General features: G+C 61.7%; 1 protein-coding gene and 1 long non-coding RNA gene across 2 annotated transcripts in view; both read right to left on the reverse strand.

Moving 5' to 3' along the window:
* Nucleotides 1–8,943: 8,943 nt before the first annotated feature.
* Nucleotides 8,944–10,143, reverse strand: LOC309667711. Its single transcript, XR_014267910.1, has 2 exons — nucleotides 10,034–10,143; nucleotides 8,944–9,655 (listed from the first exon to the last, which is right to left on the reverse strand). It is a non-coding gene; the product is annotated as an uncharacterized lncRNA (long non-coding RNA).
* Nucleotides 10,144–10,179: 36 nt separating this feature from the next.
* MUC5AC (mucin 5AC, oligomeric mucus/gel-forming) overlaps nucleotides 10,180–26,965 on the reverse strand; it is a gene marked incomplete at its 3' end in the record, with an annotated part of 31,561 nt that continues 14,775 nt past the window's right edge. The window contains exons 31-47 of the mRNA XM_082476822.1: nucleotides 17,020–26,640; nucleotides 16,526–16,734; nucleotides 15,835–16,009; nucleotides 15,209–15,459; nucleotides 14,918–15,101; nucleotides 14,282–14,489; nucleotides 13,637–13,815; nucleotides 13,196–13,283; nucleotides 12,983–13,086; nucleotides 12,770–12,801; nucleotides 12,234–12,405; nucleotides 11,779–11,880; nucleotides 11,585–11,622; nucleotides 11,079–11,201; nucleotides 10,880–10,978; nucleotides 10,446–10,565; nucleotides 10,180–10,314 (exon numbers count right to left, since the gene is read on the reverse strand). Of these exons, the coding sequence (XP_082332948.1) occupies nucleotides 10,180–10,314; nucleotides 10,446–10,565; nucleotides 10,880–10,978; nucleotides 11,079–11,201; nucleotides 11,585–11,622; nucleotides 11,779–11,880; nucleotides 12,234–12,405; nucleotides 12,770–12,801; nucleotides 12,983–13,086; nucleotides 13,196–13,283; nucleotides 13,637–13,815; nucleotides 14,282–14,489; nucleotides 14,918–15,101; nucleotides 15,209–15,459; nucleotides 15,835–16,009; nucleotides 16,526–16,734; nucleotides 17,020–26,640 (11,840 nt within the window). The remainder of the gene's footprint in view (nucleotides 10,315–10,445; nucleotides 10,566–10,879; nucleotides 10,979–11,078; nucleotides 11,202–11,584; nucleotides 11,623–11,778; nucleotides 11,881–12,233; nucleotides 12,406–12,769; nucleotides 12,802–12,982; nucleotides 13,087–13,195; nucleotides 13,284–13,636; nucleotides 13,816–14,281; nucleotides 14,490–14,917; nucleotides 15,102–15,208; nucleotides 15,460–15,834; nucleotides 16,010–16,525; nucleotides 16,735–17,019; nucleotides 26,641–26,965) is intronic.

The following is a 26,965-nucleotide window of genomic DNA, read 5'->3' on the forward strand; positions in this document are numbered from 1 at the left end:
CCCCAAATTTGATAATTTCAATTGTTCTGTCTTCAAGTTCGTTGAGTCTTTCTTCTGCTTGCTCAAGTCTGCTATTGAGCTCTAGTGAATTTTCCATTTCAGTCACTGTATTTTTCAGCCCCAGAATTTCTATTTTTTTAATTAATTTCTACTTTTTAAATTAATTTCTACCTTTGTGTTAATATTCTCATTTTGTACATGCATCATTTCCCTGATTTCCTTTGGTTTTTGTCCATATGTTACTTTAGCTCTTTGAGCACACCTAAGGCAGTAGTTTTAAAGTATTTGTCTGGTGAGACTGGTGTTTCAACCTCCTTATGGATGATTTCTGTAAATTTATTTTGCTCCTTTGGATGGGCCATATTTTCTTGTTCTTTGTAAGCCTTGTGATTTTTTGTTGAAAATTGGGAGGTAACTCTGGAAATCAGATTCTCCCCCTTCCCAGTGTTTGCTATTCTTTTTCTTTTCTTTCTTTTTTTTGTTGTTGAAGGATGTAGCAGTCCATTTGTTTTGAGACTTTTCCAAAGTCTCAATTTTTACAAAGACTATTCCTTGTTGTGTGTGATCACTGGATCTTTGCTGGTTTAGCTTGTGTTCAGCTGGTGTTTGGGCAGAGTTTCCTTGAGTAGCAGGAGCTTTCCCAGTCTTCACAACCTGGTTCTGTCCTTCAACACTTAGGCAGGCTTGCTCTGAGCCTGGGGACCAGCCCAAGATGAAATCTTGCCTGGGCATGAGTGTGTCTTTCTAAATTCCTGCATGTGCATGGCTGCTTTTGAATGCCCGAATTTCTCAAAGAGTCCTACTTCAACTCCTCCAGGCCTTAGATGGTCCATTATATGTCTCCAACAGTAATCTCTTGCCCCAGGAGTCTGTGGGTCTGTAGTCACTTCGCAGCTTTTATGAGCAGTGTCTGCCACTTTTGCCACTCTAATTCCAGGTTAAGCAAAACAGAGATGCGTGCCTTGCATCATTCCTTCATGAATCCACCAGATGTTCACAGTAATTTGCAAATATGGTATTCTCTGCTCCTTCTGGCTTGGGGTGGGGGAGGGGAATGGAACTGGGCTGGCAACTCAAGACCAAAACTGCCACTGCACTGGGGATGGGCAAGGATGAGTGAAAATGCCACAAAACTTTCCTATCTTTCTGAAGATGGCCTTTTCTGTATTGAACATTAGCTTGGTTGCTGTAAACCTCTGACTATCTTCTAGAGCTCTGAAGACAGTTATTCCAGACAGTTTCTCCTTGTCCTTTTCAATGTTTCTATGGAAAATGAGACCTTAGATCTTCCCAGCCCACCACAGAGTCATTCTGAAAATACAAGTTTGTGAGGCTAAATGGATATAAATGAATAAATGAAAAATAAATAAATGGGAGAAAAGAGAAAGCTCTTCCTACTGCAGAATGCAGGTAAGAAGAGTGGATGTGATTAGAAAAGCATAGGTGGGTGCTAACACTAAAGGGAATGGGACCCTTACATGGTCCCAAGCCTCTCCCACAAGACCCTTATTAATTCCAAGGGGGGAAATGGCTACTTTCCAGTGGAAAACCTGACAGACCCACCCTGAGCCAAAGTGAACTCCCAGTGGTGGATCCAACCGACATCACGTGCCTCAAGGTATAAGGAACCGAGAAGGACACAGCTTCACTCCTGCTAAGTGTGTACTCCAACCTCGACACAAGGAAGCCACAGACAGACCCAGACTTGGGGGTGCTGCACCACGTAACCGGCCCACACTACTCAAAAAGGGCATGGTCAAGAAGCCCAGAGAAAGGCTGGGGAAAGATTCCAGGTTAAAGATGACCAAGGAGGCTGCACTCACACGACATGCAGTCCTGGGTAAGACCCCAGACTGGGAGGAATGGGCACCAGCAGGACAAGCGAGGGGTGTAGCGGCCTGAGGACCGCAGGTGGTGCTGCATCTTCACAGACCCCACCCTGCTTCTGGGAGACACACCCCCATCTATTTAGGGTGAAGGGGCAAGCTTCTTAAACTCCAGTGGTACAGAGAAAATATGTAGACACAGAGAGAGGGGAGGGCAGGCACAGCACAGCCCAAGAGCAAACAGTGCAGCAAAGGGAGCAAAATACAAACCCTGGAGAATCTGGGCTAAAGGCAGACAGGAGCTCTTTATACTATTTCTGCAACTTATCCATAAATTGGAAATTGTATCCAAAAGTTCTCCAGAAAGCTCCATGCTGGCTGTGATTTGGGGAATGGACTAGAGGGAGGCCATTGGGGGACCACTGCACCTAGACATGGCAGGGACAGAGTGGTGAGGTGGGGGAGGGCCAAAGGGAAAGGGGGGAAGGGGGAAGGGGAGGAAATAAGGGAGAGCGAGGAGGGGCAGGCGCCCTATCCTCTGGGCAGAGCCAGCCTGAGCAGGGGCCCCGTGACGTGGCAGGTCCCAGGCAGGTGCAAGAGGTGCCTCCCTGTCCCCTTCTCCCCACTCCCTCTCCACCCCCTCCCCCCTCCTCTTCCCCAGCCCTGTTGTGAATCTCCTGGAGAAGCAGCACCCCCATACAGGGCCAAGGTCTTGGGGAGGGCCCCGGGACCCCCCGAGGGGGCAGAGCCTGGGCGAGGGAGCAGGCATGGCCCAGCGTGGGCAGGCAGATGTGGACAGAGGAGAAGGCTGGGCCCCTGGGCCCACGTTTGCTCAGGATTAAGACAGCATGAGGGAGAATAAACAGTAGCGGGCGGGGTGTCCTGGTCGCCAGCAGAGGTGACCAGGTGTCAGTGGGCAGCGTGCCCTCCTCCCTCCAGGAACCCCAGTGTTGACTCAGCACCACAGGCTGGCAGAGGGGCCCAGCACAGCCCTACACAGCCCGGGCCACACCCCGAGCCGGTGCTGAGGGGCGCCTGGCCCTGAGGCTATGCAGGCCGGTCATCCACATCCAAGCCCCGCCTGCTGCCCTCTCCCACCGGCCTCAAGGCCCCAGCGGTGACCAGTGGCCGGAGAGGGCGGCCAGGGGACACACCACCATCCTGGGCCACGCCGCCCTCGTCTGGGCTCAGGCCCCGGGGTGGGGGAGGCCCAGCCCTCCTAGTGGTCACAGGCCCAGGCCTGATCTCTGACCTCTGGAGGCCCCGACTTCACTCTGCTGCGTTTTCCTGGGGAGGCTGAAGGGGTTCCCTCGTGTCTGGGTATCTTGTCCGTGTCCTGTCAGGGCCCCCGCCTCCCCCCACGTCTGGAAGGTGGCCGATGCTGCAAGCGGGGTAACCCCAGCGACAGGTGAGTTTGAACTCTGAACTGTAACAGGAGGGCGGGGAAGATGGCTAACAGCAGCGGTCCTGGTGGCCAGGAAAGGCCTCGAGGGGCGGGCTGGGGGGAGCACCAGCCCAGGGGAGGAGGCGCTAGAGCCGCCTCGCCATGTCTGCCCCCTCATCTGCCCAGCAGAGCTGCTGCCAGGCCCCTCAGAACTCAGGACCGCTCGGGAGGGGCCTCGCTGGCCAGCAGGATGGTGGGACCCGCAGGGGGCAGTGGTGGCCGGAGGGCCCTGCCCACAGCCCCCTGCCCCAGACCCCTTCCCCGGGAGGCTGCCTGGCCTCCACAGGAGGGGTTTCTGCCAGCAGAGCAGCCCCGCCCTCCATCCCCAGGGCGCCGGTGTCCACGTCTGCAGGTCTGGCCAGGGACCGTGTGAGCGACACGCACACCCGGGTGCAACATGAGCAGAGACGTAGGTGCGGTGGCTGGAGAGACGCCGTCTCCCTGATGCCTAGGGTTGGAGGTGTGGCCGCCGCCCCAGGGGCGGCTTCTGCAGGGGCCCTGGGAGGAGACGGGGGCCCGGGGGAGCTCCTGGTGGTTTCCTGGGCCCCACCAAGCATGGCCTAACCCGGAGCAGCAGGACCGGGTCCCTGCTGGTTTCACACACGCTGAACCGTCCCCTCGTGGAACCATGGAGGCTCGGCTGTCAGCTGAGGACAGAGCGTTGATGCAGCCAGCAGGAAACAGAGACCCCACCGCAGGGACGGAACTCCAGGCCCCACTTCCTGGGGCTGGAGGCTAAGGGCTGGGAGGGGGTCCAGGAAAGGACAGGTCTGGAGACAGGGCGGAAAGTCCCTCCACACGAGGGCTCAGCTTATGGCCTGCGAGGTTGAGTCTAGGGTCCACGAGGCCAGGCCACCCCTCTCACCTGGGGGACAGTCTCCTGACACCCAGGCTGCCATGGGGCCGCTGGCTCTGTGGACGCTGTGTGCCCCCGGGGCTGGCTTCCCTGGTGGAAGCAGGAAGGGCCGGGGCCCAGGGCGGGGAGGGGCCCCCGGGAGGGGCTGGGCGGGAAGGGGGGGCCACCTCATGCCCCCGGGGATTTCTTGCCCCTCACGGCCTCCAGTGGGCTGGGTGCCTTGCTCAGAAAGGTCTCCTGAAGTGGGCAGCTCCCGCTCACAGGCTGTGTCCCCGGAGGGCACCCTACCTGTTCCTTCGTTTCATGGGGGTGGGGGGCTGTGGCACCCACAGGACAGGGTGGCCCTGAGCTTGGCAGGGTGCTGGGGTCCCCTCAGGGCCTGTCAACCTGGGAGTGAGGGCACCGAGTTCCCTGAGCCCTGCGGGGGCTCGGGGCACCCAGGCTATTTGTCTTGGTGGAGGGCGGTTCCCATCCAGCTGCGTCAGCTCTGACCTGCCCTGGCGACCCTCCTGCCCAGCCCCCCGGGCAGCCCCCTGCTCGGCAGCTGACCCCCCCGGGGTGGATGCTGGGTTGAGGGGGTGTCCTGAGTCCCAGGCTGATCACTGATCGCGCAGGGCCCCCCGCTGTTGTCAGAAACACACCTAATCGTGCCCATCATCTGAGTTCTGGGCTGGTTTTCCATCTTCGTTTTTGTTTGCAGCTCTAGGCGTCTTCCACGTCCCTCTGTCTGTCCTTGGTTGGCTTTGGGAACCATGCTCTTTGGAACCTCAGTCATAAACACATTTTCTTCAGGAAGCCAGGACACAGGGGCTTTATGATGGTAACACGATGATGTTTTATTTTTATTCTATTCTGTAAAGAAATAAAACCCTGTGTGCCTCTCTATAGGTGGGTTCTATGAGCTGTGAGAAAGCCACAGATGCAGACAGTGACCCCAGGTGTGAAGGAGAACCACAGAGTTTATGTCAGCAAAGCCCAGGGTTGTTGCCAGCATTTGGTGTTTTACATCTCGCGGAAGGGCTCCCTCCCCACTTCCCATCACAGAACCATCTCCCACAGCTTCCCTGGGGCTGCGGGGTCCTCACCTGCGAGGTCTTGAGCCTCCTGGAGTCCAGAGCAGAGACCTACCTCCCGCCTCCCTCCCCTCCCCTCCCCTTCTTTTCTATCTGCACTCACTCCCTTGACAATCTCCCGAGCTGAACGGCTGAAGCTCCGGCTTCTCCCATCTTTGCCTCCCAGTGAGGGCAGCCTCCAGCCCTGGCCCCCGACTCACATGTCCACCTACCACCCTGACCTCTCCACCGGGCGTCTAATTGTCAAACACAGTGTGACCCCACCAAGCTCCTACCCACCCCAGCGCCCTTCCCCAGCCACCCCATCCTTCCCCGGCCCCCGATGGAGGCTCCTACCTATTCACCCACACTCCACGGCCGGTCCATCACCAAACAGCCACCTTCACCACTGACCTACCCCCCAGCTCAGACCCCAGCTAGTCTCCTGCTTCTTCCCTCCGCCCGCGTGTCTGTCCTCACCCCGCAGTGGGGTCTGAAGGACAAGGTAGAGCTCTACAACCTCTGCCCAGTCCCCCAGTGCCCCTTCACTCAGGGCTAAGGCCTGGTTCTGGCTGACCCTGGCCCGGCTGCCCTCCAACCCCCTCTCCCCGCCCACCTCGGACACATCCGTGTCCCTACAGCTCTGATCTCCGACCCCGCCAGGCCCTGCTGGGGCACCTCCCCCAGACATGCCCAGGCTCCCTCCTTCCCTTCCTCCCTCCCTCCCATGCCGGCCACTGAGCGGGACCCCACCAGCAGAAAGGGGTTCTCTGCTTTACTCCCCGTGGCACTAACGCGTGGCCTCATTCCCAGTGATCTGTCCACTCTGCCCGCCATCGCCAGGCTCGCGCTGTGCGCTCCCCACATGGCCCGGTCCCTGAGCGCGGCTCACCCTGGGTCCCGGGCTGCCAAGTGGCACAGCTCCTGGCGCAGCCCTGGCTCCAAGATCGCCGCGGTACTTCCCGTGCCAGCGGGCAGCACCCTCTGCTCTTTGTCAGTTGATCCGGATATCTGAGGACCTTTGACGTCCATGCAGATTCTGCAGTGAGTTTGCTGACTTCCTCTGAAGACCGGGCCGCGAGGCTGTCTGGGTCGTGCTCGCAGAGATGCCTGTGTGATGGCCCGGGCCCCACGTGTCCCCGCGGGGTTGGCTGTGAATCGCCAATCCGCTGCCCAGGGCCCAGGTCAAATAGGTCAGAGCTGTGACCTGCATGTGCCCAGGACCAGGCCGGCCGCTGGCACCCCAGCTCTGGCCTCAGACCAAGCAGCCCTCTCCAGGCTGGGTGGGAGTCCAAGTGTCCCTGGATGGGGTGGGCGTGCTGGGGGCAGAGGTCAGGAGAGGGCTGCAACCCGACCTGCCCACCACGGTCACAGGCTCCCCAGTGTCCTGTGTCCCTGTCCATCTCCTTCCCCATATCCAGAAGCCCCCAGCGCCCTTTATCTGGGCAGAAGCTGCCCCCAATCAGGTCCCCCCAGCAAGAGGGTGGACGCCCCTTCCCCATCTGCCTGGGGCAGGACCCAGAGATGAAGGGATGGCCCTGCCAAGGCCAGACTCCACGGGGGCCAAAGGAGGTGGGGTGTGAGCTGCCGAGGCCAGCCCTGGCCTGGGACCTCTTCTGGCCATGTGTCCCCACCCCAGTGGTGTCAAATCACCCCCCCCTCCCCTCCCAGCATCCAGGAGGTGGGGGCCCCAAGCACAGCCTGGAGGAGCCGCCCTGCAGGCAGAGCCGTGGACGCCTCAGTGGGCCAAACCCAGCTCTGTTGCTCTTTCTGGCGCCACCTGGCCAGGGCTGCGGGTCTGCGTGGCAGCAGAGACCCGTTATCTGGTTACTCCTGCCACTTGGTCACAGTTGCAGGCAGGGGAGGGGTGTGCGCTCCCGGGGGGGGTGGAGGCTTGGTCACTGTGCTGGCGTCCGTCCCAGCCAGAGAGGAAGAGGTGGCTCCCTCTGACACCCGATCCCCTCAGGGGGCAGTGGCGCTGATCAGGGTGCCACCTGCGGCTACAGGGCCAGCCAGTCACTGGGGCAGCAGCTCCCAGAGCCAGAGGGCCGGGAACTTCCTGCTCCCAAGGAGGGCGTCCCATGGGGGTGGCAGTGACTTCCCTGCCCGGACCTCGTTGCCACGTCCGTACACCTCCCACTCAGGCCGTCTCCTGGGCCCAAGGGGTCGTGGGGTCATGGCTGCGGGAGCCCCTCGGCCCCTACCTGGTCTCTGACAGGAGGGGTCAGCTCCACTGCCCACATGGCTGGCCGGAGCAAACAGCCGGGTCAGGCAGGCCGTGGGGGGCTGGACCAGGGCACTGGGCACTTGGCGCTCAGGACAGGGCAGACAGGGGTGGGAGTGGGCAATGCCGGCCAGAGGGGTGTAAACTGTAAAGGGCGGTCCTCGTCCTCATCCAGGGTCCTCGCGGTCTTGCAGACCTCAAGGGGTGGCCCAGCCTCAGAGGGCGTAAGCTGCCTCCCTGGACCCCTGAGACCCCTGACTCTGCTTCCTGAGCCCCTGGCCCAGCCGGAGGCACCAGGACCACTGTGCTGCCACCTTGTGGCGGTGTAGGGACTGCAGCCAGATCCTGGAGGTGGGACTTTCGGTGCCACCAGCCCCAGACCCACCGGCCCCCAGACCCAACTCAGCCTGGGCCTGGTTCTTGTGACCAAGGCAGCGTGAGGTGGACGCAGTGGGCATCTAATTCCAGGAGCCTCAGCAGGGACATGAGGACATGAGTCCAGCTTCCTGTGTTTCCACAGTTGACCTCCAGCAAGCTGCCCTCCCCGGGGGTTCCAGCAGGACTGAGAGCCTGCTACCCACCCCCCATGTTGTCGTGGAGGACAGGTGGTGAGGCATCCGCCCCTGCCCTGCATCCACGCCTGGCCACTCGAGCCCACTGCCCAGTGTCCACAGGTCCCCGAGGCCTTCTCTGGCCCAGCAAAGGGGCCCCAAGATGCGTGGAGCAGTGGGGAGCTCGGCGGGATTGTGAGCCCCCGGGCGACCCTGGTGGCCAGCACTGTCCAGCCTGGCAGCCCCCCGCCCCGTCAGGGTCCAGGCCAGGCTGGCCTCCCAGCAATGGCCGGGGTCAGCTGGCTGGCACCTGGCCCCGTGGGCTTGTCTGCTCTGGGTGCCCCCTCCTGGCACTCGGGCTTGGGGAGCTCGGGACACCCTGTGCATTCCTGTGCTGGACCCTGGACCCTGCCCCCTGCCCCTCTCCGCTGCCCTGTCTGGGAGCGGGACATCCGCACGGCCCTTGCCAACCCTCCCAGTGCTGCTGTGGGGCCGGGTCCAGCCTGAGGCCAGTGTGTCACCGGGGGTGTCGGAGCCTCCCCTGGGGCCTCCAAGGAAGAGGGGGCTGGGTTTTCGAAACTTGGAGGTTCCCAGGGCAGGGGGCAGGGGTCACAGAGGGGAGGGCAACAGCACTCCTGGGGGACTGGTCTCCCTTGGGCCTGCGTGCACACACACTTGTGAGCACACAAATGCACAGACACATGCACACACGTGCACTGCACACATGTGCACACACGTGCACAGACACAGGTGCACCGCACACCGAGCTTGACTTTGGTGTGATGGGAGAGTCCAGAGATTTGTAGAGAGAAGATGGAGCCTTCCCAGTCTGACGGCTCAGCTGGGTGGACCCGCGGGACTCCCGCCCTCTGTCCGGCCAAATGCACAGCAGACCAGGCAGCTGGCCTGCCCCGCCCCGGGCCCATGTCTGCCCTCCGACCTGCTCCCGGCTTTTATGGACAAGCTTAAAAATCACACGGAGCCCACGAATTGCAAATTCTCCAAGTGTATTTCCGAAACCGACGGCCCTTTCCTGAGGCCCAGGGCCGAGGCAGGGGTGAGGCTCTGCCTCCCAGTGGCCGGCCGAGCAGTCAGTTGCTGCATCTGAGGGACCACTGTGGATCAGGCCCTTACGTGATGCTGGAGGCAGGGACCAGCAGGCTGGACCCACAGCCAGAGGAGCCTCCCCCACCCCCTGCCCACCCGGGCTGGTCCAGAGCAGGCAGCTGCAATCCCGTCAGGGCCACTGCACACCCGGGGCCGCTGGACCCGGAGAGGGACGAGAGGGGTGGACCGTGCATCCTAGGCTTGGGTCATCTGGGCCGGGGCTCAGGTTCCACTGGCCTTGGAGGCTGAGATTGCAGCAAGTACAAACGTTCTTGTGGGCCTGTCCTGGAGCGACAGGGCGGGGCTCCGGCCCGTCTACTGCGAAGGCCGGGGACCCGGGGCCCCTCTCCTCCAGTGCCTGAGCCCCGTCTCCTGGCTCCGCTCGGCACCCTGCTCCAGCGGCACCTCCCCTGAGCGGCCGAGGCCCCCGTGGGAGTCGCACTGCAGGCCCACGCAGCCGCACTCCTCCACCTCCGTGTAGCTGAAGGCCTGGCTGGAGCCGTCCTCACAGCGCAGGGTCACGTTCCGCAGAGAGGCCCGCAGCTCACGGCAGCACCTGCACCTGTGCTCCACAGTGTGGGCCTCCAGGGAGTACCTGTGGGCAGGGGCCGCCTGAGCTAGACGCTCGCGGGTGGCGTTTAACAGTGGCTCCCGCGTGCCGGTCACGGCAGCTGAGGTGCCCTGTGGCGCCTTCTGAGCCCCCCAAAGGCTAGGGAGGGGCCCAGCAGCCTCTCACCAACCACTTGACCAGCCGGTCACCAACGGGGACCCTGAGCCTGGGGTCTCAGTAAAGAGAAGAGTGGGAGTCCAGACAGGCCGCGAGCCGTCCCTGGACCCCGGCCCAGCCCGCTGCTGGCCCCCAGCCCCCCATCCTGCCCCTGTCTGCCCGCCCCAAGCCCTGCCCTGCAGGAGCCCTCTGTGGGTTGGGGTGGGGGGTGCGGGTCTGCCCTGGGCGAGTCAGGGGCTCACGTACACGGAGCTGGTGTCCCCACAGTTGCCCTGGCAGTAGGTGAGGCGCACGGGCTCCACAGAGCTGCAGCCTGGCTGCCGGAGGACCTGGAGCTTGTGGTACACGGTGCAGGTCGACCCTGGGGAGGGACGCGGGAGGCGGCGCAGAGGTCAGCCCTGCCGGGCGCCCCCCCGCCCCCCGCCGCCTCCTGCGCCCCCCTCCCCTGGCAGACACGCCCACTCACTGTTCTGGGGGTGCTGGGGGCAGGAGAGGCAGCAGCCGTCCTCGCTCAGCCGAGCCTTGTCCTGTGAGGACGGAGAGGCCGTTAGCGAGGGCAGGGACGCAAGACGGTGGCGCCCACTCCCATCCGCGGCCTGATCCTCCCGTGGCCACTGTCGACCCCCCTGGGCAGGGCCGGCGGGCTCCCAGGACTCACCGCAGGACAGTTGAGTGGGGGACACGCCTTCTTCGTGGTCACCACCACGAGCCCATCCTGGTGCTTCTCACACTCGTGTGTCACGCAGCGGCTCCTGGGGTCTGACCAGGACTCGCCGGGCTGCAGGGAGGCCCAGCCAGCAAGTGAGTGGCCCTCCCCAAGGCCCCCCTTCCAGCAGGGGAGGGTGCTGCATCCGTCTGTCTGTCAGCCCCCAGCCCACGGGCTTCCAGGGGCTCCCGCGGCCTCTGCCCTGCGCCCGCCTTGCACTGACGGCTCCCCAGGGGCCCCGATGCACCAGGAAGCCATCCACCCAGCACCCCCGCTGCCGCTGTGCGCTCCCGGCGCCCCCCCGTGCAGGGGTGGGGCTGGCCCCCCTGGAGCCTGTGGCCGGCCCCGCCCGGAACCCACCCCAAGGCCCCGTGACCGCTACTCACGTAGAAGAGGTGGGCGGAGCTGCCGCTGGTGTTCATGACACAGGCCACCTGTACACAGTCGCCACAGCACTGCCCGCTCCGTGTCTGGTACTCGAAGCCCTGGGAGGGGGGCAGGATGTGTGGCCTGAGCCCAGACTGGGCGCTGCGTGGGGGCGGGAGTGAGAAGGGGGGGGCGGGAGTGAGAAGGGGGGGCGCTCACCACGGGGCACCGGGTGCTGCAGATCTGGGTCTCACAGCTGATCACGAACGTGTCCGACTGGGGGCCACCGGCCAACTCACACCAACACTTTTCGCACAGGTTCGAGGAAACTATGGCACCAGGCTGGGGGAGTCAAGGTGACAGTGTCTGCCCAGCCGGGCCTGGTGCCCCTGCCCTCCCGGACGTCCCCTCCAGGCCTGCCCCCGCCAGGCAGACTCTTCCTCTGAGGTGACCCTCAGGAGTGCCTCCTGGTTGGGGTCCCGGTCTTGGGGACAGAGCCCTAAGGCTGCTCCAGGGAGGTCACATGCTCTGGAGGACCCGGCATGCGGAGAGCGAGGCTGGGGGCCTTCTCAAGTTCAGGACAGTGGTTGTGGTCCCGGAAGAACCCACTGCTGCTCCAAAGGCCACCCAGGCCCTCAGGGACGCATCCTCGGGGAGAAGCTGGCAGGACGGGGGGGACTCCGGTCCCCGTGCACCAGGGGGCCTGACCTTCGGCTGGTTCTTACCTGGTACAAGGTGCCATTGACGCTGCAGACGGCCCAGCCTGCTCAGGGGAGAAAGCAGACCTGCGGACCCGCCCTCCTCTTGTCCCGCCAGCCTCCCGAGTAGCAGCTGCCCGCGCCCACCACTACAGCGTCCCAGCCCCGGGCGGCGGCCCATGCTCCTCCCCAGCCTGGCGCCGCTGAGCCAGGACACTCACTGCAGTTTTGGGTCGGGCAGCAAGCCCCTTCCTTATAGGTCAGGAAGGAGCGGGAGCCTTCCGGACAGTCCACGGGCGCGGGGCAGCGTGTGGCGTTGCAGACTGCAGCAGACGGAAGGGGGCGTCAGGGGACCTGCCTCCCTCCCAAGCCTGAGTGTCGCCTCTCCCTGGGGGTCTCCAGGAGTACTGACTACCCAGTGGACAGGTGGTAGGCTCTCCAGGGGGTGCCCACCGCCACGGGGTACGAGGCTTCTGGTCGGCCCTGACCTCCATGGTACCCCTTACTCTGGAGCCTTCCTGCTGGGGGTCAGCAGCTGAAGCCACATAAAGGGAGGGTATGCCCACCACCCTCCTGGGGCGTGCCCCCGGGTGCCAGCACCTCGGGACCCTTCAGGGGCAAAGCTGGCCAGCCCTGAGCCTGTGCATGTGCGCCCCCCGCCCAGCCTGGGGCTCACCGCAGGTGTACTGGGGACAGCACTGGCCGGTCTGCAGGGCCGCGGGCGCTGGCACGAAGCCGGGCTCGGGGCAGGCGGGGGGCAGGGGGCAGGGCCGAGTCTGGCAGCTCAGAGTCCGGGTGCTGCCCTTGCAGGTGCACTCTTGACAGCCCACGCTGACAGTGTGGCCAGGCTGGCAGGAGGAGGACATGGGGCCCCCGGGCCATTGGTCACCTGCCTGTCCCGTGGCACCCGCGGCTCAGGGTCCGCAAGGGGTCTTCAAAGGTGTGGGTGGGGCTGAGGGCTGCTGGGGCTCTGGGGGGCCCATGGGGGCCAGGAGGCGGGGTGGGAGGGGGTTGTGTGGGTGACCGGCCTCCCTCCCCACTGTCCCCACCTTCACTGTGTGGGAGCAGGGCGGGAGGGCGGGACGTGGCCAGCCTTGGGGCCAGCACCCACCCTCCTCCGGGGCCGTGCAAGGAAGCCTCCTGAGTCTTTGCTCAGGAAACCCCGGCCCCTCCTTTCCCCTCCTCCGAGTCCCCCGAGGGGGCCACACTTACCTCCACGGGCTCCCCGTGGGGCCCCAGGCAACCTGGAGGGAAAGAGAGGACGTCATCTCTGGGCCTCCACGGCCCCCAGCCCATCACGGGCAGCCCCGGTGTTGGGGGCTGGGGAAACCTGGGCTGTGGTGGAAAGCCCTGGGGTCTGGCCGAGGCGTGCGGACTCCGAGGGCGCAGTGCGTGGAGGCCCCAAGCCCAGCCCCAGGGACGTACTGTTGCAGTTGGCTGGCACGCAGATCTCCGTGCCCGAGCTGAACAGCATCATGTCCTCCGGGCAGAAGCAGCCTTCCGTGATGGGAATGGCTTCCGGGAGGGCCCTGTGGGGAGCGGAGGGGGAGCGGGGCCGTGACCTCCAGGGTGGGGAGAGGCGGCCTGGGGACACGGGGCGGGGTGGGGGTGTCCCAGAGGGAGAGGGCAGGTGCTTACAGGGTGTTGGCACTGTCGTTCATGTAACAGTAGGAAGGATTGGATGGGCCGCAGGGCCGGTACACTTTGTCAGCAGGGCAGGTGAAAGCTGTGCGAAGGGTGAGGCCACACCTGAGGCCGGAGGGCACGAGCAGCGAGCCCTGGCCTGGGCCCCGCTGGCTGGAGCTCTTGGCCCAGGCACCTGCTGTGTGCCCTGCACCGCCCAGCCTGTCTGAGCCCTGGACCCCTGCACCCTGGGCCCCGGTGCTCTGACCTGGATGCCCCCCTTGTCCCTCCAGGAAACAAATGCACTCCATCCTGGGTTCAGCCCTCCTCCTCCCGGAAGCCCACCCTGACCACCCAAGCCCACCCATGGATTGCCCAGTGTGTCTGTCCCCTCGAACACGCTGATCGCCACCGCCCAGCGGGACGGGGCAGTCTGGGGCGGGGGTGGGCACTCACAGCACGTGTGGTTGGTCAGGCCCCGCCAGTCGATGCACACACTGAGCGAAGCACACAGGGTGGCGTACAGCTCCAGGCTGGAGCACATCACGTCCCCCCTGGGCATGTGGCACTGGTCGAAGGTGCAGCCTTGGTAGTATGGCCACGGGGGGATCACCGAGTGACACGGCTTGAAGACCCTGCAGCACAGAGACACACGGGTCATGGGGCAGCTCCATAGTGGGGTTGCCAGGCTGTAGGCTTTCCCTAACGAAGGGGCCCGAGGGAGAGGCGTCACCGGGCCGACCTGTGCGCCGAGGGACCCCAGCCTCTGGGGCCATCTGTGTGCGGCGGGGACGGTGTCTGGCTGCAGCGCAGCTTTTCTTTCTGCAAATTCTCCGCTGGGCTCCCCCCGTGCCCTGCCCACCCGGGTGCTGCCGCTGGCTGAGGACTTATGCCCGGAGCCACCATGAGCTGCCTCAGAGCCTCAGAGGCCGACCCGCCACGAGCCCCGCTGGGCTCTGCGCCTGGCGTTCGAGCAGCTGTGACCCACTCTCCCTCGGAGCCCCCTGCAGGCCCGCCCACGTCTTCCCATCTCCCAGGCAGCGTGGGATTAGCAGGGCTACTCGACACCCCCCACACCCCAGCCCTGCCAGGGAATCTCACTCGCTCAGAATTAGCAGGCAGATTGGCGAAGGTGGGCACGAGGTGGGCGATTTCTTGGGCTCAACTGTGGTGGGTGTCAGGGGAGGCCTGTGGCAGGATGGCTGGCCGGGGTATGTCACATTCCAGTGGCCGGACATGTCGGAGCAAGAAGATACCACCGCCCCCCCGGGCAGGCGGCACTCGTCCTTCTGGTCGTTGGTACAGGTGCCTGGGGCGTGGAAGCAGCGGTCAGGCAGCCGGGGAAAGCGGAGGCACCCTCACCCTCCCTTGGGGCGCTGGGGGCCGGGCCCCAGAGTCTCCGCGCAGCACTCGATGGGTTGCTGTGGGACCTCTCCCCTGACCTCCCTGTGCTTTCCTCTGCCTCCAAGAAGCCAGACCCTGGGGCAGTTCCCAAAGAGGCCTCAGGTATGGGCCACAGGGCCAGGCCCCTGGGCCGTGTGGCCGCACATTCTTGGTGCAGCTGGAAAGCAGAATCACCTGAAGGCTCGGCGCTACACGGGCGGCCTCACCCCCAGCCAAGAGTGCAGTTCCTGGAGGGACACACCCGAGGCCGACCCTTCTCACACCAGACACTCCCAGCCGGAGAAAGGGCCCAGAGTCCGGAGGGCCAGAGCGGGGCTGGGGCCGGGCGCTCACCGCACTGCCCTTCCGTGTTGCTGCTGAACTTGCTGAAAGGCACCTCCACGGAGAAGATGAGGCCGCTGAACATGACCTGGACACCGAGGGCGGGGATGGCCACGTACATCTTGATGCCGATTTGGGAGACGACGATGCCGTCTTTCTGGAAGCCGGGTCTGACCACCTCACCGTTGAAGATGATCTAGACGGTGACCCAGCGAGGGAAAGAGAACCGGGTGGCGATCAGCCAGTGCCTGGCGCCCCCAGCCCGCCCGGCACAAACGGGGGCTGCCCGGCGGGCGTCCCCACCTCATTGGTCATCACCCCTCGGACGGGCTTGCGGGTCAGCACAACGCGGTCCTGCTGGTACTCGACAATGATGGACTGTGGGCAGGACAGCCTATCCTCAGCATCACAGAAGTAGTTGTCGATCAGCACCCGGAAGTGTCCGAACACGGGCACGATCTGCTGCACCAGCACGTACGTGCAGTTATCCAGAAGCGTGTAGTATGTGCCATCAAAAGTGATGTAGTGGGGGTCGCCCCAGCCGCTACACACGCCTGCGGGTGGAGGAGCCGCCTTACGGGCTGCACTATGGGCCTCCTCCCGCCGCCCCGGGGCTCCCCCAGGGGCAAGTGTGTCCCGCACCAAGGGGAGCAGGCGACTGCCCTGTTGTCAGGACCCACACGCCAACAGCGCACAGAACTCTGTCCAGTAGGTGCCCGAAGCGGCCAAGAGGTGGGACCGGACTCCGGACGCCTCCTCACGCCTGCATGGCCCGGCTGCTCTGGGCTCGGGCAGGGTTCCGCCGGGCACCTGGGGAGGAGGCTGGGCGCCACCACCGCTGCCCTGATCTTAGGAAGTCCTTCCTGGGTCCCACCAATTCCGTCCCGCCTTCTCTGCCGTGGCCACCACCCCCGGCCCCGCCCACTCACACTGGCACGCGTAGTGTGGGCAGCAGTCCTCCTGGTTGGCCACCGTCACAGCGGGGTAGCCGTTGGCACAGGTGAGCTCCTGCACCTTTGGACACTGGCGCGACCTCACAGTGATGGCCCCGTTGCCCTCACAAGTGGCCTCAGAGCAGTTGGGCATGGCCCAGGTTTCACCTTTCTGCGGAAGCAAAGACTGCTGCAGGGCCTTGCCCTGACCCGGCGCCCACCCCTCGGGGCTCAGAGCTCGCCTGGGTCTCCGGGGAGAGAAGAGCCACCGGGATTGGGACCAACACTCACACCAGGCCTCTCCTCCCCCAGCCCCCGCCGAGCGCCCTGCCGACTAGGAGGGGTTCCGGGTGTTGAAGGTTGCCCCCTTCCCCCTCTGCCCGTTTCCACCCTGTTCCCCACCCACCGTTTCCACTCCTTGGCTGTTTGACCCTGTCCAGAGCATCAGTCACCTGCTCTAGCCCCCTTTATAGGCAACAGAGTCTCAACCTCGGGCCCCACGCTCCTGGCACCCCCTTCCAGAAGTTCTGGAGGACCAGAAATGGCCACTTGCCATGGTCAGCCTACATCAGCCAAGGAGTCACCAACCTTCATGCACACTTGATGCCACAGCCTACTTTGAATGATGCTGAGGGTCCCTGCCCTGGCCCCCCCGAGCCCCCAAGAAGGGCAGGAAAGGTGAGGGTACCATTCTTGGGGGGACTGCATTTGGGCATCCTCGCTGAGGAACGGGCACAGAGGCAGAAGGGGAGGACGCTGGCGTGGAGGTGGCCGGGGCGGGAGGTGGCGTGCTGGTGGGACAAGTGTGGTCGGTCCGCCTGACCACGTGGCAGTCCAGGCTGCAAACGGCATAATAGCAGTGCCCGGAGAGGTCCGTCTGTTGGTAAATGATGGATCCTGCAAGAAAAGGAACAGGAGGGCACTAGCAGAGCCAAGAAGCGATCGCCGGGAGCGACTCTAACCAGGCCGGTGGTCCACCTGGGTGCCAGTCTGGCAGGTGGCCTTCCTGCCCAGATGTAGATGGCATGTCCTCAGAGACGGCTTACTGCCTACCGATACACAAGACCTAGCCCTTTCCCAAAGACAAGACACCCCTCCCTCTCCTTACCACCGTAGTTTTGTGAACAGGACAACAGTGCCCAGGGTCAGCACACACCACACACCCAGGTAGAGTACACATACCTGCGGAGTAGAACCCGTGGGCCACACTGCAGTAGCACGTGGAGGTGGAGGGCGCTGCGGAGCTGGGGGAGGTCACCAGGGAAACCGTGAGGGTGGTGGACTCGGGAGAGAGTGAGGACTGGGGACTTGAAGTCACAAAGGGAGTCACAGAGTTGACAGGGCAGCCTTTCTGGGGCTCACAGCACAGCACGCGCACCTCGTAGTTGAGGCACATCCTGAACTTGCCCTTCTGGTCCCGGTTCCAACACACCAAGCCCACTTCCGGGCTGCACTGCACCACCTGCCCCAGCGTCTGGATGCTGACATCTGGGTGGTTCTCGGCTCGGCACTCCAGGGCGCTGATGTATTCGGGTCGGTGGCAGATCTTCTCTCCTCTTCTGACGATGTTGCTGTAGGTTTCAAAGTCTCCTCCGTGGGGCCCAGGAGATGGGAAGTCCGCATCGAACCACTTGGTCCACGTGCACTGTGGCTGGCAGGAGGTGGTCCCGGGTGGGGAGGGGGTAGTTTCAGATATAGGGACAAAAGTTGTGCTGGATGAAGGAGCTGAGGTTGGGCTAGTTGTCTCCACAGTGGAGGTGCTGGTTGTAGGAGCTGATGTTGTGCTGGTTGTCTCCACAGTGGTGGTGCTGGTTGTAGGACCTGTGGTTGGGCTGGTTGTCTCCACAGTGATGGTGCTGGTTCTAGGAGCTGTGGTTGAGCTGGTTGTCTCCACAGTGGTGGTGCTGGTTGTAGGACCTGTGGTTGGGCTGGTTGTCTCCACAGTGGTGGTGCTGGTTCTAGGAGCTGTGGATGGGCCGGTTGTCTCCACAGTTGTGGTGCTAATTGTAGGAGCTGTGGTTGCGCTAGTTGTCTCCACAGTGGTGGTGCTGGTTCTAGGAGCTGTGGATGGGCCAGTTGTCTCCACAGTGGTGGTGCTGGTTGTCTCCACAGTGGTGGTGCTAATTGTAGGACCTGTGGTTGGGCTGGTTGTCTCCACAGTGGTGGTGCTGGATGTAGGAGCTGAGGTTGTGCTGGCTGTCTCAACAGTGGTGGTGATGGTTGTAGGAGCTGTGGTTGGGCCAGTTGTCTCCACAATGGTGGTGCTGGTTGTAGGAGCTGTGGTTGTGCTGACTGTCTCAGCAGTGGTGGCGCTGGTTGTAGGAGCTGTGGATGGGCCAGTTGTCTCCGCAGTAGTGGTGCTGGTTGTCTCCACAGTGGTGGTGCTAATTGTAGGGCCTGTGGTTGGGCTGGTTGTCTCCACAGTGGTGGTGCTGGTTCTAGGAGCTGTGGTTGAGCTGGTTGTCTCCAGAGTGGTGGTGCTAATTGTAGGACCGGTGGTTGGGCTGGTTGTCTCCTGAGTGGTGGTGCTGGCTGTAGGAGCTGTGGTTGGGCTGGTTGTCTCCACAGTGGTGGTGCTAATTGTAGGAACTGGGGTTGGGCTGGTCGTCTCCACAGTAGTGGTGCTGGATGTAGGAGCTGAGGTTGTGCTGGCTGTCTCAACAGTGGTGGTGATGGTTGGAGGAGCTGTGGTTGGGCCAGTTGTCTCCACAGTGGTGGTGCTGGTTGTAGGAGCTGAGGTTGTGCTGGCTCTCTCAACAGTGGTGGTGCTGGTTTTAGGAGCTGTGATTGGGCTGGTTGTCCCCACAGTGGTGGTGCTAATTGTAAGAGCTGTGCTTGGGCTGGTTGTCTGCACAGAGATTGTGCTGGTTGTAGGAGCTGAGGTTGAGCTGGTTGTCTCCGCAGATGTTCTGCTGGTTGTAGGAGCTGAGGTTGTGCTGGTTGTCTCCGCAGATGTTCTGCTGGTTGTAGGAGCTGAGGTTGTGCTGGTTGTCTCAACAGTGGTGGTGCTGCTTCTAGGAGCTGTGGTTGGGCTGGCTGTCTCCACAGTAGTGGTGCTGGTTGTAGGAGCTGTGGTTGGGCTGGTAGTCTCCACAGAGGTTGTGCTGGTTAGAGGAACTGCGGTTGGGCTGGTTGTAGGAGCTGTGGCTGCGCTGGTTGTCTCCACAGAGGCTGTGCTGGTTATAGGCACTGCGGTTGGGCTGGTTGTCTGCACAGTGGTTACACTGGACGTGGTCTCATGGGAGGTGGTCCTTGTCTGGCTGGTGACACTCACACTTGAGGTGCTGGGAACTGTGACATGTGTGACAGTGCAGCCTTCCTGGGGCTCACAGCACAGCACGCGCACCTCGTAGTTGAGGCACATCCTGAACTTGCCCTTCTGGTCCCGGTTCCGACACACCAAGCCCACTTCTGGGCTGCACTGCACCACCTGCCCCAGCGTCTGGATGTTGACATCTGGGTGGTTCTCGGCTCGGCACTCCAGGGCGCTGATGTATTCGGGTCGGTGGCAGATCTTGTCTCCTCTTCTGACGATGTTGCTGTAGGTTTCAAAGTCTCCTCCGTGGGTCCCAGGAGATGGGAAGTCCACATCGAACCACTTGGTCCACAGGCACTGTGGCTGGCAGGAGGTGGTCCCAGGTTGGGAGGGGGTAGTTTCAGGTATAGGGACAAAAGTTGTGCTGGTTGTAGGAGCTGATGTTGTGCTGGTTGTCTCCACAGTGGTGGTGCTGATTGTAGGAGCTGTGGTTGGGCTGGTGGTCTCCCCAGTGGTGGTGCTGGTTGTAGGAGCTGTGGTTGGGCTGGCTGTCTCAACAGTGGTGGTGCTGGTTGTAGGACCTGTGGTTGGGCTGGCTGTCTCAACAGTGGTGGTGCTGGTTGTAGGAGCTGAGGTTGTGCTGGCTGTCTCAATAGTGGTGGTGCTGGTTCTAGGAGCTGTGGTTGGGCTGGCTGTCTCCACAGTGGTGGTGCTGGTTGTAGGACCTGTGGTTGGGCTGGCTGTCTCAACAGTGGTGGTGCTGGTTGTAGGAGCTGAGGTTGTGCTGGCTGTCTCAATAGTGGTGGTGCTGGTTCTAGGAGCTGTGGTTGGGCTGGCTGTCTCCACAGTGGTGGTGCTGGTTGTAGGAACTGTGGTTGGGCCAGTTGTCTCCACAGTGGTGGTGCTGGTTGTAGGAGCTGAGGTTGTGCTGGCTGTCTCAACAGTGGTGGTGCTGGTTCTAGGAGCTGTGGTTGGGCTGGTTGTCTCCACAGTGGTGGTACTTCTTGTAGGAGCTGTGGTTGGGCCAGTTGTCTCCACAGGGGTGGTGCTGGTTCTAGGAGCGGAGGTAGTGCTGGTTTTCTCCACGGAGTTTGTGCTGGTTGTCTCCACGGAGGTTGTGCTGGTTGTAGGAGCTGTGGTTGGGCTGGTTGTCTCCACAGTGGTGGTGCTGGTTGTAGGAGCTGAGGCTGTGCTGACTGTCTCAACAGTGGTGGTGCTGGTTCTAGGAGCTGTGGTTGGGCTGGTTGTCTCCACAGTGGTGGTACTTCTTGTAGGAGCTGTGGTTGGGCCAGTTGTCTCCACAGTGGTGGTGCTGGTTCTAGGAGCTGTGGTTGGGCTGGTTGTCTCCACAGTGGTGGTGCTGGTTCTAGGAGCTGAGGTTTTGCTGGCTGTCTCTACAGTGGTGGTGCTGGCTGTAGGAGCTGAAGTTGTGCTGGTTGTCTCCACAGAGGCTGTGCTGGTTATAAGCACTGCGGTTGGGCTGGTTGTCTGCACAGTGGTTGCACTGGATGTGGCCTCATGGGAGGTGGTCCTTGTGTGGCTGGTGACACTCACACTTGAGGTGCTGGGAACTGTGACACGTGTGACAGTGCAGCCTTTCTGGGGCTCACAGCACAGCACGCGCACCTCGTAGTTGAGGCACATCCTGAACTTGCCCTTCTGGTCCCGGTTCCGACACACCAAGCCCACTTCCGGGCTGCACTGCACCACCTGCCCCAGCGTCTGGATGCTGACATCTGGGTGGTTCTCGGCTCGGCACTCCAGGGCGCTGATGTATTCGGGTCGGTGGCAGATCTTCTCTCCTCTTCTGACGATGTTGCTGTAGGTTTCAAAGTCTCCTCCGTGGGGCCCAGGAGATGGGAAGTCCGCATCGAACCACTTGGTCCACGTGCACTGTGACTGGCAGGAGATGGTCCTGGGTTGGGAGGGGGTAGTTTCAGGTATAGGGACAAAAGTTGTGCTGGTTGTAGGAGCTGATGTTGGGCCGGTTGTCTCCACAGTGGTGGTGCTGGTTGTAGGAGCTGTGGTTGGGCTGGTTGTCTCCACAGTGGTGGTGCTGGTTGTAGGAGCTGAGGTTGTGTTGGCTGTCTCAACAGTGGTGGTGCTGGTTGTAGGAGCTGAGGTTGTGCTGGTTGTCTCCACAGAGGCTGTGCTGGTTATAGGCACTGCGGTTGGGCTGGTTGTCTGCACAGTGGTTGCACTGGACGTGGTCTCATGGGAGGTGGTCCTTGTCTGGCTGGTGACACTCACACTTGAGGTGCTGGGAACTGTGACATGTGTGACAGTGCAGCCTTCCTGGGGCTCACAGCACAGCACGCGCACCTCGTAGTTGAGGCACATCCTGAACTTGCCCTTCTGGTCCTGGTTCCGACACACCAAGCCCACTTCCGGGCTGCACTGCACCACCTGCCCCAGCGTCTGGATGCTGACATCTGGGTGGTTCTCGGCTCGGCACTCCAGGGCGCTGATGTATTCGGGTCGGTGGCAGATCTTGTCTCCTCTTCTGACGATGTTGCTGTAGGTTTCAAAGTCTCCTCCGTGGGGCCCAGGAGATGGGAAGTCCGCATCGAACCACTTGGTCCACGTGCACTGTGGCTGGCAGGAGGTGGTCCCGGGTTGGGAGGGAGTAGTTTCAGGTATAGGGACAAAAGTTGTGCTGGTTGTAGGAGCTGATGTTGGGCCGGTTGTCTCCACAATGGTGGTGCTGGTTGTAGGAGCTGTGGTTGGGCTGGTTGTCTCCACAGTGGTGGTGCTGGTTGTAGGAGCTGAGGTTGTGCTGGCTGTCTCAACAGTGGTGGTGCTGGTTCTAGGAGCTGTGGTTGGGCCGGTTGTCTCAACAGTGGTGGTGCTGGTTGTCGGAGCTGATGTTGGGCCGGTTGTCTCCAGAGTGGTGGTGCTGGTTGTAGGAGCTGAGGTTGGGCTGGTTATCTCCACAGTGGTGGTGCTGGTTGTAGGACCTGTGGTTGGGCTGGTTTTCTCCACGGAGTTTGTGCTGGTTGTCTCCACGGAGGTTGTGCTGGTTGTAGGAGATGTGTTTGGGCCGGTTGTCTCCACAGTGGTGGTGCTGGTTATAGGAGCTGAGGTTGTGCTGGCTCTCTCAACAGTGGTGGTGCTGGTTGTAGGAGCTGTGGTTGGTCTGACTGTCTCAGCAGTGGTGGTGCTGGTTGTAGGAGCTGTGGTTGGGCTGGTTGTCTCAACAGTGGTGGTGCTGGTTCTAGGAGCTGTGGTTGGGATGGTTGTCTCCAAAGTGGTGGTGCTGGTTGTAGGAGCTGAGGTTGTGCTGGTTGTCTCCACAGAGGCTGTGCTGGTTATAGGCACTGCGGTTGGGCTGGTTGTCTGCACGGTGGTTGCACTGGATGTGGCCTCATGGGAGGTGGTCCTTGTGTGGCTGGTGACACTCACACTTGAGGTGCTGGGAACTGTGACATGTGTGGCAGTGCAGCCTTTCTGGGGCTCACAGCACAGCACGCGCACCTCGTAGTTGAGGCACATCCTGAACTTGCCCTTCTGGTCCCGGTTCCGACACACCAAGCCCACTTCCGGGCTGCACTGCACCACCTGCCCCAGCGTCTGGATGCTGACATCTGGGTGGTTCTCGGCTCGGCACTCCAGGGCGCTGATGTATTCGGGTCGGTGGCAGATCTTGTCTCCTCTTCTGACGATGTTACTGTAGGTTTCAAAGTCTCCTCCATGGGGCCCAGGAGATGGGAAGTCCGCATCGAACCACTTGGTCCACGTGCACTGTGACTGGCAGGAAATGGTCCTGGGTTGGGAGGGGCTAGTTTCAGGTATAGGGACAAAAGTTGTGCTGGTTGTAGGAGCTGATGTTGGGCCGGTTGTCTCCACAGTGGTGGTGCTGGTTGTAGGAGCTGTGGTTGGGCTGGTTGTCTCCACAGTGGTGGTGCTGGTTGTAGGAGCTGAGGTTGTGCTGGCTGTCTCAACAGTGGTGGTGCTGGTTGTAGGAGCTGAGGTTGTGCTGGTTGTCTCCACAGAGGCTGTGCTGGTTATAGGCACTGCGGTTGGGCTGGTTGTCTGCACAGTGGTTGCACTGGACGTGGTCTCATGGGAGGTGGTCCTTGTGTGGCTGGTGACACTCACACTTGAGGTGCTGGGAACTGTGACATGTGTGACAGTGCAGCCTTTCTGGGGCTCACAGCACAGCACGCGCACCTCATAGTTGAGGCACATCCTGAACTTGCCCTTCTGGTCCCGGTTCCGACACACCAAGCCCACTTCCGGGCTGCACTGCACCACCTGCCCCAGCGTCTGGATGCTGACATCTGGGTGGTTCTCAGCTCGGCACTCCAGGGCGCTGATGTATTCGGGTCGGTGGCAGATCTTGTCTCCTCTTCTGACAATGTTGCTGTAGGTTTCAAAGTCTCCTCCGTGGGGCCCAGGAGATGGGAAGTCCGCATCGAACCACTTGGTCCACGTGCACTGTGGCTGGCAGGAGGTGGTCCCGGGTTGGGAGGGAGTAGTTTCAGGTATAGGGACAAAAGTTGTGCTGGTTGTAGGAGCTGATGTTGGGCCGGTTGTCTCCACAATGGTGGTGCTGGTTGTAGGAGCTGTGGTTGGGCTGGTTGTCTCCACAGTGGTGGTGCTGGTTGTAGGAGCTGAGGTTGTGCTGGCTGTCTCAACAGTGGTGGTGCTGGTTCTAGGAGCTGTGGTTGGGCCGGTTGTCTCAACAGTGGTGGTGCTGGTTGTCGGAGCTGATGTTGGGCCGGTTGTCTCCACAGTGGTGGTGCTGGTTGTAGGAGCTGAGGTTGGGCTGGTTATCTCCACAGTGGTGGTGCTGGTTGTAGGACCTGTGGTTGGGCTGGTTTTCTCCACGGAGTTTGTGCTGGTTGTCTCCACGGAGGTTGTGCTGGTTGTAGGAGCTGTGTTTGGGCCGGTTGTCTCCACAGTGGTGGTGCTGGTTATAGGAGCTGAGGTTGTGCTGGCTCTCTCAACAGTGGTGGTGCTGGTTGTAGGAGCTGTGGTTGGTCTGACTGTCTCAGCAGTGGTGGTGCTGGTTGTAGGAGCTGTGATTGGGCTGGTTGTCTCAACAGTGGTCGTGCTGGTTGTAGGAGCTGTGGTTGGGCTGGTTGTCTCCACAGTGGTGGTGCTGGTTGTAGGAGCTGTGATTGGGCTGGTTGTCTCAACAGTGGTCGTGCTGGTTCTAGGAGCTGTGGTTGGGCCGGTTGTCTCCACAGTGGTGGTGCTGGTTGTAGGAGCTGTGGTTGGGCCAGTTGTCTCAACAGTGGTGGTGCTGGTTGTAGGAGCTGATGTTGGGCCAGTTGCCTCCACAGTGGTGGTGCTGGTTGTAGGAGCTGTGGTTGGGCCAGTTGTCTCCACAGTGGTGGTGCTGGTTATAGGAGCTGTGGTTGTGCTGGCTGTCTCAACAGTGGTGGTGCTGGTTGTAGGAGCTGATGTTGGGCCAGTTGCCTCCACAGTGGTGGTGCTGGTTGTAGGAGCTGTGGTTGTGCTGGCTGTCTCAACAGTGGTGGTGCTGGTTGTAGGAGCTGATGTTGGGCCGGTTGCCTCCACAGTGGTGGTGCTGGTTGTAGGAGCTGTGGTTGGGCCAGTTGTCTCCACAGTGGTGGTGCTGGTTGTCTCCACAGTGGTGGTGCTAATTGTAGGGCCTCTGGTTGGGCTGGTTGTCTCCACAGTGGTGGTGCTGGTTCTAGGAGCTGTGGTTGGGCTGGCTGTCTCCACAGTAGTGGTGCTGGTTGTAGGAGCTGTGGTTGGGCTGGTAGTCTCCACAGAGGTTGTGCTGGTTAGAGGAACTGCGGTTGGGCTGGTTGTAGGAGCTGTGGCTGCGCTGGTTGTCTCCACAGAGGCTGTGCTGGTTATAGGCACTGCGGTTGGGCTGGTTGTCTGCACAGTGGTTGCACTGGACGTGGTCTCATGGGAGGTGGTCCTTGTCTGGCTGGTGACACTCACACTTGAGGTGCTGGGAACTGTGACATGTGTGACAGTGCAGCCTTCCTGGGGCTCACAGCACAGCACGCGCACCTCGTAGTTGAGGCACATCCTGAACTTGCCCTTCTGGTCCTGGTTCCGACACACCAAGCCCACTTCCGGGCTGCACTGCACCACCTGCCCCAGCGTCTGGATGCTGACATCTGGGTGGTTCTCGGCTCGGCACTCCAGGGCGCTGATGTATTCGGGTCGGTGGCAGATCTTGTCTCCTCTTCTGACGATGTTGCTGTAGGTTTCAAAGTCTCCTCCGTGGGGCCCAGGAGATGGGAAGTCCGCATCGAACCACTTGGTCCACGTGCACTGTGGCTGGCAGGAGGTGGTCCCTGGAGAGGTCCGCTCATTTGTTCTGGCTGTGACCCTCGTTCTTGGGGGCACGTGTGCCGAGCTGGTAGTGCTGTGTTGCGTGGAAGACGAGACGGTTGCAGTGGCCCGGGCAGTGCTGGTTTCGCCTGTGGTCGTCTGTGTGGGCCCAGGTGTGGTAGGGGGTGTGGTCTTTGTTCTGCAAACGTCCACCACCTCACAGCACAGGATCCGGATTTGGTAGTTGTAGCAGATGGGGGGCAGCTGGTCTTTGTTCCAGCAAATCAGCCCCACGTTTTTGTCACAGATCAGGTTCTGCCCCAGTGCCTGCAGTGGGGTGTTGGGAAAGACCTCTGCCCGGCATTCCACGTTCTTGGGCTTTGCACAGAATTTATAACCTTTGGATCTCAGATTCTGAAAACTGTCAAAATCTCCACTGTTCCTCCCTGCCCCTGGGTAGCTGCCGTCAATCCACTTGGTCCAGGTGCATGATTCTTGTAAACAGGTGACCTGGGTTGGCTCAGATGACGTTCCCTTCGAGGGCCCTGGGGTTGTGGTTGACACAGAGGTTGTGGTTGTAACTGTTGTTGAAACTGGCGCTCGGCTGGGAGTCGAGAGGGTTGTTTTCCCAGTTGTTGAGGTACCTGGGGCAGGTGTAGAGGTACCTGGGCCAGGTGTTTTGCTAGTCGTAGAGGCAGTGGTTGGGCCAGGTGTGGTGACAGGGGCTGAGGAACCTGTGCTCCCTGTCGGCACAGATGTAACCCTGCTGGTTCCTGGCGTGGGCCCAGTTTCAGTCGTGCTGAAGGTTGCAGGAGGGGTGGTCTCTGTACTGCTAGTGGGGCAGGCCCGGGGGGAGCAGCACAGAATCCTGATCTGGTAGTTGTCACAGCGCCCAGAGGCCTGGTCCCTGTTGTAGCAGGTCAGCCCCACCGTCGGGCTGCACTCCACATGCTGCCCCAGGACTTCCAGCGGCACCTCGGGGGCACCCTCGGCTCGGCACTCCACCGCCCTCGGCGCTTGGCAAACCCGGTACCCATAGGCACGGAGGTTCTCCAGCGTGTCGAAGTCACCGCTGTCTGTGCCCCATCCCGGACGGCTGACATCCAGCCACAGCGACCACTGGCACTCCTCCCCACAGTGCAGCCGGGACGAGGGTGGGGAGGAGGCTGTGGGAGGAGTTGGTCCAGGGGATGTGCCCGGGGTGGTGGCCGGGGCTGAGCTCGGAGTGTGTGCTGTGCTTTCGGAAGGGCTGGGGTGTGTGCTGGGTGGAAGCGTGGAGCTCATGACTGAGGGCAGGAGAGAAAGGGCAAGCGTCAGGGGCCAGGGCTCCCCACGCTCCTTGAGGACACCCCCCCGCCCCCCTCTGTCAGTGTCAGCCGACTGTCTGTCTCCGCCCATGACGGGAACTTGGGAGAGAGGGCAGCTGCCAAGCGTCTGGGATACGCCCAAACCGGGCAGGGGTAAAGCTCACCGCAGCTGAGTCAAGGGGTGAATTAAGCTTGTGTAAGGGAAGCCTGCTCCCCGGAATCTAAAGCCAGAGTTACAGGGGCTCTTCACCCTTGGGGGAAGCTCTAATAAGGCCCTAAGGCGCCCTTAGAAGAGGTGAGGATG

The sequence above is a fragment of the Balaenoptera physalus genome (assembly GCF_965194825.1).
Source record: "Balaenoptera physalus genome assembly, chromosome: 10".
NCBI lineage: Eukaryota > Metazoa > Chordata > Mammalia > Artiodactyla > Balaenopteridae > Balaenoptera > Balaenoptera physalus.